Source organism: Marmota flaviventris, chromosome 1, assembly GCF_047511675.1.
Source record: "Marmota flaviventris isolate mMarFla1 chromosome 1, mMarFla1.hap1, whole genome shotgun sequence".
NCBI lineage: Eukaryota > Metazoa > Chordata > Mammalia > Rodentia > Sciuridae > Marmota > Marmota flaviventris.
In genome coordinates, this window is record NC_092498.1 from 90,919,712 (window position 1) to 90,931,290 (window position 11,579).

The following is an 11,579-nucleotide window of genomic DNA, read 5'->3' on the forward strand; positions in this document are numbered from 1 at the left end:
ACATTTATCCATTGGACATTTGGGTTTCCACTTCACAGCTATTATAAATGCTGCTGCTGTGAACATATGTATATAGGGGTTTATGTGGTATGTTTTTAGTTTACTGACTATAAACCTAGAGTAGAAGTGCTTGGTCATATGGTAACTTTCTTTTTAACTTTATGAGGAATCCTCAAAATGTGTTCCACAGCTGCTGCATTCATATCAACATGTACCAGAGTTCTAATTTTATCATTTCCTTACCAATACTTGTGATTTTCTCCCTTATTACAGCCATCCTATAGTGTATACAAAGTACGATCTCAGTGAGATTTTGATTTGCATTTCCTCTCAGTGAGATTTTGATCTGCATTTCCCTAAAATGGCAATGTGAACACCTTCTCATGTGCTTATTGGTCATTTGTGTTTGTTTGGAACAATGTCTATTCCAATCCTTTGCCCATTTTTAAACTGGATTGTCTTTTCTATTATTGACTTATAAAAATTCATCCTATATTTTAGATGAGTCCCTTGTCGGCCATGTGGTTTACAAATAACTTCCCCCCACTCTGTGGGTTGTCTTTTTTATTTTCATGATGGTGTGCTTTGAAACAAAAGTTTTTAATTTTGAGGAAGTCCAATTTACTTCTGTTGTTGTTTATGCTTTGTTTCACTTTTTAATGGAACCAGAGTGAGTTAACTGGATCCACAAGATTATCATCAAACCCCACACCAAATTTAGAAAACGAATCAATCCCTAGCCCCTTTGGTCCTACCAGGTAAAAATGTCTTAGAACCCAAAACTCAGCAATGTCAAAGAAAAATCCTCAGCACAAAATACCAGAGTTCAAATTTAATTCTAGAATCATTTCAGGTATTTTAAATATACCTGTTCAAAATCAAAGTTCATCATTTTGTTTGAAATAATTGTTTAGAAATCAAATAATAATATAAATGAGGATGCAAACTGATATAAAATGACAGGAAAGCAAATGGCAAAACAACTATAATATTTGTTCCTCTGGCTACTGTAGTGTAATAAATAACAGTTAACCAAAAACACCTTTATTTTTTAGTCTTCAAAAAACAAACTAATTTCTTCTTTTTCCAAGATAATCATGATTAACTTAGAAAAATGGTCATACAATACATCTTCAAAGCATTTCCCTTTAACGGGAAAATTAGCTTTAGAGAATCTAAACATTAAAAGATTTTAAAAAATCTATTTTGTTGTCATTATAAAACAAAATGGAATCTAGCATAAGTCAAGGAAATTCGTTCACACTTCAGGTCCTTCTCCTCCAGGAACCAGCTGCATTGGAGGAAAAAGAGTGTATTAATAATATCACCATGTCATCTAAAAACCCCTATGTATTCCCCATTAATCAAAGCCACCTTTACCTCTTCCCCCCTCCCTCACATCCCCATTCTCTCCAGGTCATCAATATCTGGCTGTAATTCCCAACATTAAAAATTAATACTATGTATCTCAACAATGATTTCTAACAAAATACAAAATTTTTAAAACCCAAGCAAATTAATCTTTAGGCCCAATGCCTTTACAATATCTCAGGCTTTTGGCCCTGACCATCAGAGAATCCCTAGTCTTAGACACTACTGGCCCATGAGCATTTAGTGAAGCAAGCAGCAGTACAAGTTAGTTTTGTAATCCCTGTTCTGCCAAAAGGACTAGCACCTAAATAAAATAGCTTAATGGGTCTTACCATCGTTATATTATTTCCATTTAGCAAAATCTGATCTAATTTAGTAATCCGTCTTCCTTCTGGTGTGATTTCACTAAATGAACAGATAAAATTAGTCATGATAAACAGATAATCAAAGCCAACATTTTGGAAATACATTTCCTCTCTAAAATGGCTGTTCTTGAAGCTGGCATGCACAAAGCCTTGAATTCAATCCCCAGCACCAAAAATGTTAATTTGCACATAAATGAAGGTGAGGTCAGGCAACTATATTAGTAATTTTCAGAGAAAAAAAGATTATCCACTAGGTAATGTACATTCTTCCTCATGGGCAACAGATTAGACTGATTAGCCTAAGATCTACATCCACTTCTTCATAAAAAGAGGCCCGAAACTTGGGCTGAGGTGGTAGCTCAGTAGTAGAGTGCTTGCCTTGCACGTGTGAGACACTGAGTTTGATCCTCAGCGCCACATAAAAATAAATATATTGTGTCCATCTACAATTCAAAAAATATTTAAAAAAAAAAAAAAAGGCTGAAACCTGCAATGGAGATCCAACACAACATAAAACATTTAGCAGCCTCATTCTTTTTCTTTAACATATCTATTACTGCTGATCCCTAGTCATTAAACCGATCTGTAATCACTTCAATTTTAAAAATAGATGGTTATAATTTTTATAAATTAATACCATCAAGCCATAATTTACATTTTGTTATACAGTTAAATGTTCTTATTACTAGTTCTTTAATTTGACCTGAGCTCTAAAATTCCTCTTTTTTAGTATCTTTTACCTTATAGCTCTGTCTATACTAACTTCCTAGCAATTTAGTAAAAATTACATTAAAGCAATAACCCTCTGATCCAATTTTACAAATATCAGTAAATAAAATTTGTTTTTAAGGTAATCCCATAAGTAATTTTTTTTATCATTTTACTGACTCAATCATACTATAATTGCATTTAACTAAAAAGACAGACATTTCCCCTGATTCTTTAATCCTCGATACTACTTACAACTCAGTGACATCTTCCAGCACCATATCTGAAATTTGGAGTTAAGAAAATACATATATCAGGTTGAATTTACTCTGGCTTCTGCTTTTGTTCTGTTTTAATTATGTTTAACACATTGACTCAAATTGAAAAGGCATGTTATTGGTAGGAACTTCATCTTCTTTCAGTATAACTCTAACAATCAATCCTATCACCAGATTCCTCCAAATAAAATGATTTTTATCATCAGTCAGAAATATACTGAATGTCTATAACTCATACCTGCATTAGTAAATACATTTTAAAAACCTAGGCCACCACCACCACTTTTTGAAAGGATACTGACAAAGTCATCAAATCCTAGAAGTGTTCCAACAATTTCCTTATCACTCTTCATCACAATGTGAATTCGTGATCCTATACACTTGTCCACAAGCTCTGTAGAGAAAACATATTTTATCCATTCATTATTTCAACAAATTTGAAAGAGTGGGAGTGTGGTTCAGTGGTGGAGGCTTGCTGAGCATACCTGAGGACCTAGGTTCAATCCCCAGCACAGAGTGTGCCTACTGGCATGCCTTATTTGTATATTGTGAAAGTTAAACCAGGAAAAATATTCATTCAACAACTTTAGGTCTCATAAAACAAATTTCTGTTCAAACATTACTTAACAGAAAAGTCTTCCTTGATCTCCACTTACCCCTTCTTTGTAGTTATTAATGACTGTAGTTTTATTTACATTACATGATTAATGCAATACACACACACACACACACACATACACACACACATACACACCCCATTCTCTCTGACTCTACAGTCCATCAGGCACAAACCATGGTTATTCTTGTTCATAACTCTTTCCGTGTCTGACATATGCGGGGCATTCCAAAAGAGTCTGCCCAATGAAAATGATTCAACCACAGTCACATCCACTAACTCAAACACTCTTCACCAACTACATATTGGAGGAAAGAGGCATAATTATCTTCACCAGAAACTTTCCTGTCATTACCTCCCTCATCCAAAGAAGTCCATCTGTGTTCTGACTGCAACTCGAACATCTCTTTAGTCAGCTTAGCATTATTCTTACTGGCGTGCTGTCCGAAAGCACAGGCTGTGATTTTTTTTAAATATATTTTTCAGCTGTAGATGGACCTTTATTTTTCGGTGCAGAGAACCAAACCCAGCAAGCGTTCTACTACTGAGCCACAACCCCATCCCCACAAAGGCTGTGACTTAAGTTCACTGTTGAACCCAGATACTGTGTTGCAAACTACTTGATGAATGCGTGACAAAAAGGAGTAGTTTACAGATTCCTCTTTTAAGGTTCGCTGCGGACGGGGGCACCAAGCTCAACCGACCACACAGTTTACAGGGTCTATCTAATCTGTGAACCTTAAATGCCAAGCCGAGAAGCGAAGCGGCTACCCGTGGCACGGTACAGGCGAGTTCACCACAAAGAAAGCCGAGGCCCCTTTCATTAAGTGTACACCTTTTCCAGTGCCGGCTGTGCCTCCGAAACCACGTTAGAGAGCAGCGGCGGCCTGGCGCCCGGAGTCCTGGAGTCCAGACCAGCCGCCGAGCGGGAAAGCGCTCGATACTTTTCCCCCTCGCTCCCAGGTCCTCAACCTCAGCTCCCCGCTCCGACTCCTAGAGGGAAGACGATTACCTAGCGGCAGTAGCTGCGACGGGTTGGTTGTAGCGTTGGCCGCCATGGCTAAGCCGGAAGTGGCCAGCGTCCTTCGACGTTAGAACGGCGACTTTAAAAGAGCGCGCTTCCGCTTTTTTCCGGCGCCGAAGCAGGCCCGACCAATCGGAGGCCGAGTGTACGATCTGCACAGTCCACGTGTATCGACCCGCTTTGTTTTTTTACAGAGTGGGATTCAGTGAAATAATTCCTTTCTCTGAATATTCAGCCATTTCGACGGATGCCCTTCGTGCCCTCGAAGTTTCAGAAAAACGTTAAAGGTATTTTGCTTCGTGAATAAATCCTTCCCTCAATCCGGAGGACTACAAAATACGTAGACCATTGTGGCGCCTTATTTCCCCCTAGAAAGTTGCATCTTATCTCAAGCCAGTATCTTTCTTCAGAACAATAAAATAAATTCAAATTTCCCGTCTCTAAGTCTGTTCTATAGTTTTCGCAAAAACTACTTTAAAAAAAAAAAAAAAAGTGGGCGGGGGGCGGATTTAACCCGGGAGCGCTTTACCACTGAGCCACATCTCCAGCTGTTTTTTCTTTTGTAGTTGTTGTTGTGGTTTGTTTTTTTTTTTTTTTTTTTTTTTTTTTTTTTTTTTTTTTTTGAGACAGGGCCTCGCCAAATTGATAAGACTTGAACTTGTGATCCTTCTGTCTCAGTCTCCAGAGTCACTGGGATTGCAAGGCCTGTGCCACTGCGCCAGGCACTACTCATTTTCTTAAGGAATCTGCTGCTTCTAAATCCAGAGGATTGAAAATCCACAACTAACTTAAAAAGACTTTCTATACTGGGACTTCTTAATTTTTTTTTTCCTAAGGTCTTACTAGTTTTGTTATATCTAGGCGTCTAACATGGGCTTTTCCATTCAGTATTTCTTCACCAAATAATTATTGTCTGACGGGCAACCACCAAATGTCAGTCACTCTATATGTCAATGTCATCACACTTAGAAAAGCATGCTTTTTCACTTCTGTTTTAAAAGTATAGAAAGCAAACAAATTCTTAGTCCATTTTACATTCGTATTCCGGGAACTTAAAGCTAAACAGTATAAATGAAATGTCACAAAAAAAATAAGTCCTGCAATAAATACTTGATAAATATTCATTTCCTCCATGGAACACAATGTATTTGTTGAATACTGTTTGACCAGCAACTTGCTTAGTACAAAGTAATGTACAGAACAAAAAGGGTCTTCTGCTCTTTTTTTTTTAATGTTCAAAACATTTATGAAACCAGTTGAGTTTGACATATAATTTCAACAAATAAAGTATTTAACGATAAATTGTGGTGTACAGTGCACTGCAGCTAGAAAAAAAGCTTATTTACAACTTAAGGAACAAAGTTTTTTAAATTAAATATAGATTTTAGAAATGCATTCATTATGTAGTACTACCATAATGAAAATGGATTTTCCCAGAATCATGTAAGTATCCAGTGAAATTACGAGGTGAACTTTATTTTTTTCCAATTATATTTGTAAAATCTAATATGTTTACTTGCTTGTGAGTCTTTACCTGTCTGATCTTTACAGCTTTGGTGATTAACTTCTCAGTGCCTCTTTTCTTTTACCTTCTTCTATTCTTGCTTAAGGATGAATGGAGGAGAAAGACAAGTACAAACTTTATGTACAAGGCACCATGAATAATAAAACCAAAAAACCTCTTTATACCTTCAGAGATCCTGGAGAACTCAACTTGTTTCTAAATTTCAACAAATCTGTCTTTTTCCCCACCCCAATCCATAAATATCAAGCACCTACTAGGTACCAGAATACTTAACAAATACACTTCTAACCTTTACAAACATCTTTTGAGACAAGTAAGACGAGATTCCTTGTACTCAAATAATTGTCCCTCAGCCAAAGGAATTGACAGAAGTCTAGTCTCAGAGTGTGTATAAAAGTTAAACATGCAAAATAGGGGCAAGAGCAATATTCCAAATAGAGTGGCATGTACCTACCCCCATACCTCTCCTGCTGTGTTTTTATTAAAATCTTACATACTTCCTCTAAGTTTATCATAAAACCCTTCCATTCCCAAATATATTTCCATAATAGTGGTCTTCAGTGATTTTATTTTAATGTACTTTATGATCCCCTTCCCCCACTTCAGGTAAAATCTTGCACATCCTTCAAGACCCTTATCAAATATGATCACCTCTGACTCTTGTAGACTTAGTGGACTCTTTCATTGTTTGGCAGCAATACTAATAGCTATCAGAATGTTTTCAGTGATTTTCTTATAATTATTAACAAGGCTATCTCTCCCTAAAAGACTAAGTTCCTTGAGGCAAAGAATATTGTAAAGCAATAGTGTGTAGTGTTTAAATCCATTGACTGATTCAAACTCCAGCTCCACCATGATTCCTTGTAATTATTTGACATGGGCAAGTTGCTTAACCTTTTTAAGTCTCAATTTACCCACTTGGGGAAAAAAGGGATAATAGTACCTATTTATGAAATTACTATGAAGATTAAATGAGGGCTGGGGTTGTGGCTCAGTGGTAGAGTGCTCGCCTATCACATATGAGACACTGGGTTCAATCCTTAGCACCATATAAAAAGATAAATAATTAAGGTGTCCAAAAATTTTTTTTAAAGATTAAATGAGATAGTTCATGAAAAAGGTTAGCATAGGACCTGGAAAATAGCAAACCTATTAAATTTGAGCTACTATTATTTACCTTTGTTTCCCTAACATGATTGTTGGCTTAGAGTAGGGTCTACACAATTAGCTGGTTTAAAATTCATCTTATTTTATAACCAGACATAAATCACTTTAAGGCAGCAATATCCTGTTTGATGCACTATGCCTAACACAATTCCAGTATACTGTAGTTCCCAATGAATGTTTAGTAAATTCTTTTTCATTCATACCCATCAATATTCTACTTAATCTCCATAAGGTTCTAAACACAATGTTATGCTCTTTGTTTGTGAAGCCCTATTCTTTCTCTGGTTTTTCTTTTCCATCCTTATTTCTATTTTATTTTCACCAAACCATACTGAGAGTATGGATCAAATTCAAGGCATTGTCATTACTAGATATGAGTATAAAAATCAGAAAAGCATACTTTAAGAGGCCATGCAAGGTGATGCACAACCGTAATCCTAGTAATGCCGGAGGCTGAGGAAGCAAGATCACAAGTTTGAGGTCAGCCTGGGCAACTTGTGAGACCCCGTCTTATAACAACAACAAAAATTAGGGATGTAGCTCATTAGTAGAGTGTCTCTGGGATCAATCCCTGGTACTGGGAAGGAAGGAAGGAAGGAGGAAGGGAAAAAAGGAAGGAAGGGAGGAAGGAAGGAAGTCATTGCTCTGAATTTTCCATTATAAGAACAAAATGAATGTTAGCAATTTTCAATGCCACTAAAGAATAAAGAAAGTCTCTTTAGACTGAAAAATACGTCACATATAGTTCAATTACACAATAGAGTTAATAAGGACTACAGAATGGTAGTGGTTTTATTTATTGTATTCTTTTTGAGGCAAGATCTCAAAAAAGAAACAACAGGCCAATTCCAGATGGAATTTTAATGAACTTGAAAATGTCATATTTCTATTTCTCAAGGTTTTTTTTTCCTTTAGTTCTTTTTTTGCAGAGCAGACATAAATAGAACTTATAATTCATCATAAAGTGTATGTAATTTGAAGAGGCTCTCCAATGTATTATGTGTTCAGAAAGGCATTTCTAATTTTTTTCCCTGGAGCTGAATGTCATTGTGTAAATATAACCAAAAGTCTCCTTTCACAAAAGTAATCAATTATCTCAAATTGGTGTTTCCAGTCTTGATAATCTACTTCTAATACTTTTTAAAACAGAGGAGAAATTTATGTTATTTTCCTAGTAGATATTTGTCCTTTGTGGGGAATATCCTGTTAATAAATTTATTCAACGTTAATAAATTTATTCAACGTTAATAGAACTCGTTTAAAAACTAATGTAGACCAGTGGCTTGGGAGACTGAGACGGGGGATTGCAGGTACAAAATCAGCCTCAGGGGCTGGGGTTGTGGCTCAGTGGGAGAGCGCTTGCCTTGCATGTGTGAGGCACTGGGTTCAATCCTCAGCGCTACATAAATATAAATAAATAAAATAAGGGTATTGCATCCTTATACAACTAAAAAAAAAATTTAAAAAAAAACAGCCTCAACAACTTAGCAAGGTCCTAAGCAACTTAGTGAAACCCTATCTCAAAAAAAAAAAAGAATTTTTTTAATCTGTTACTGTTGTGATATCTGGTACCATTTTTTAAAATCAGTTTCTCAATCATCATCTATAAAGAAAACATCCTGTCTCAAAGTTTTTAAAAAAGGACTGGGAATGTTGCTCAGTGGTTAGGTGCCTCTGGGTTCAATCCCTGGTACCAATAAATAAATAATTAAACTAACGTAGACCTGCTTGGGACTTATGCTGGCAGAGTAGAGCCCACGGTGCTGTGATGTTGCTCCTGGAAAGCAAGCCAGCAGTTCCTGATGGAGCTGACCAGATTCTTCCAAAGTGTCAGTTGTCCCTCGGCGCATACATTGAAGAAATGTGAAGGTGGAACTAAACCTGCACTGAGGAAAGGTTCTGTGGAAGACAATTGAGCTGTCAGACAAATGTCTGTTAAGATCTATGAATGGAAAAAAGATCGGCATTGTGGTAGACTCCAAAGAAGTGAATAAAGTTTCAGATGGCTTATTCAAACCTATTGAGGGCTAACATGGATAGGCTGCAGAGAAAACCAGCAAGAGCAAGAAGAGCAAAGCAGCACAGTGAAGGGCACTGAATTCTCAGCTTTTGCCAACTAACCAATGAATTGCTATTTTTCCTTTGGTTTTTTACTTTTGGCCACAAAGCTAGGCTTCTGGTTCCCTTACCCATAACTGTATTTGTGTGAGATTCAGGTTGTTTGGGGAGAGAAGGGTTGCAGTCAGTTTACAGGGTAATTGTGGTAAGACAACAGTTTATTTCAGATCTGTGCTGCCTGGATATGTATCCCTGGATTATAATTTTTATAAGTCTCTATAGTCACCTCTGTGAAGAACAGTGTCTCATTAAACACTTGTTTATCAGCAAAATGATAATAATGTAAAGAAGTTGTTATTCTAAATTGTTAATGGATCAGTCTGTATATTTGCAGACAGAAAAAATACTAGAAATTCCCTTGCTTATTTTTCTTTCCCAATTTTCCCAGTTACATATCTCCTTTGTTTATAGTATTATTTTAAAGGTACTAGGGTCAAACCCAGGACCTCTTGCATGCTGGACAAGTTCTCCACCATTGAGTTATATCCTCAGCCCCAAGAATTTTTTTTTTTTTAACATTTAACCAACATAACAGATATGAATAGATGATTTAGTCTTAGGTGAAAGCTCCAGGATGCAAAGTGACACACATATATAAAAGCTGTTACTCAGTAGACAGAGATCTAAGATGCTCTGTCCTTACATTTCTTTAAAAGGCTTTCAGTTAGTTTCGGGCTGGGGATGTGGCTCAAGCGGTAGCGTGATAGCCTGCCATGTGTGCGGCCCGGGTTCGATCCTCAGCACCACATACAAAACAAAGATGTTGTGTCCACTGAAAACTAAAAAATAAATATTAAAATTCTCTCTCTCTTCAAAAAAAAGGCTTTCAGTAAGACTTAAACTTTAGCTATACCAATTGTTGGAAATATCAGGGCAGTTTACATCAAGAAAATGTTAACACATCAAATAGTTGACATATCAAACAAGTAACATATCAAGAAATAACTAACAAATTCCATTTATAGGGAACAATATAATTTTACAGACATTTCTGAGCCAATGCCAAGTTTTGTAATATAAAAAAATGGATGGCAACATACTGAAAATTCTCAGTATTTTATTAACATTAAAACAGTTTTACTGGCCTCACGTGGTGGCACACACCTGTAATCCTAGCAGCTCAGGAGGCTGAGGCAGGAGGATCGAGAGTTCAAAGCCAGCCTCAGCAACAGTGAGGCCCTAAGCAACTCAGTGAGCCTCTGTCTCTAAATAAAATACAAAAATAGGGCTGGGGATGTGGCTCAGTGGTTGAGTGCTCTTGAGTTCAATCCCTGGTACCCCTCCACCAAAAAAAAAAAAACCAGTTCTACTGAATCATAGAAATTAAACTTGACTCGAAAACTGCTGTTTTTCTCAGGTATCCTTAGATTAGAATGGAAGTCTTTTACATTTCAAGACAAGATATGGAAAATATCAAATGCTAAAGTTGCCCATACTAAAGGACGTGCAACTTAGGGAAGATATGCTTCAATTCCAGTTATTATAGTAATATCAAATTGTATTTGAAGCAGGCAGCTATACATTATTTAATTCTCAAACTTCCCTGGCTATGACTTTTTAAATCTGCTAGCATTTCTATTATTCACTTTAAATTTATATGAGATTTGTAGATTTAAAATTTTGAAATAATACAATCAATAAAGGAATTAAACCCTAGACAAACAGATCCATATATTTTGTGCTAAGCTAAATAGTATACACATGAAAAGATGGAATGAAAAAAAAATTTAATCTTGGGACTAGATAATCATTTTACAGGTCTCCATGTAAACATCCTTTATTGTCAAGGATATTCTGCTTTAGGCCGTAAAAAAGCTTCCAAACTCTTTTTTGCCCCCAAAGTCTTACAAATTTTAAATGAGAAAACAAACCAAGAAGAAAACAAAAGGCAATCTCGGGTAAGTAAGCAATTTAAAGGTTGAATACACAAGATACTCAGCTTCGCCAATCTGCTTCCTTGTTTTTAAATATTTAAATAAATGTCAGAGCAGAAAGACTCTAAGCCTGAGGGTGGAGGTCTTAAAGAGAGAACAGAAGATGTTCACAAAGAAAGCAAGCTAAGGAACAAGGAGGGAAGGGGCAGAGATTTTAAGGAGGAAGAATAGATAACAACGGGAGGAGAAAAAAACTTGACGTCAAATCTCAAGAAAGAGGAGCAGGTGTGACCAACAGCGCCCCCAGGACCTCCCAGAGGCCCCGCCCTTACCCCCCACGCTGATTCCTCCCTGGCCCCGCCCTCTCCGTATGAACCCTGCCCACCTACCACGAAGGCCACGCCCCCGTCTTGGAGACCTATCTTCCTCTAACCACGCCCCTCCCAGGCTCCGCCCTTTCCCCTCCGGCTCCTCCCCGGTTCCTGCCCCGCTTCGCCCCGCCGGCGGCTGCCGTCGCATCAGGTGACAGCCCG

At 37.1% G+C, this 11,579-nt stretch overlaps 1 protein-coding gene across 1 annotated transcript; it reads right to left on the bottom strand.

The window, feature by feature from the left end:
- Positions 1-1,028: 1,028 nt before the first annotated feature.
- Lsm5 (LSM5 homolog, U6 small nuclear RNA and mRNA degradation associated) lies at positions 1,029-4,455 on the bottom strand. The gene is made up of 5 exons (XM_027939638.2): positions 4,351-4,455; positions 3,021-3,116; positions 2,700-2,727; positions 1,704-1,776; positions 1,029-1,291 (listed from the first exon to the last, which is right to left on the bottom strand). The coding sequence occupies exons 1-5, from the start codon at positions 4,394-4,396 to the stop codon at positions 1,259-1,261; spliced, it is 276 nt and encodes a 91-aa protein (XP_027795439.1). The 5' UTR covers positions 4,397-4,455; the 3' UTR covers positions 1,029-1,258.
- Positions 4,456-11,579: the final 7,124 nt, after the last annotated feature.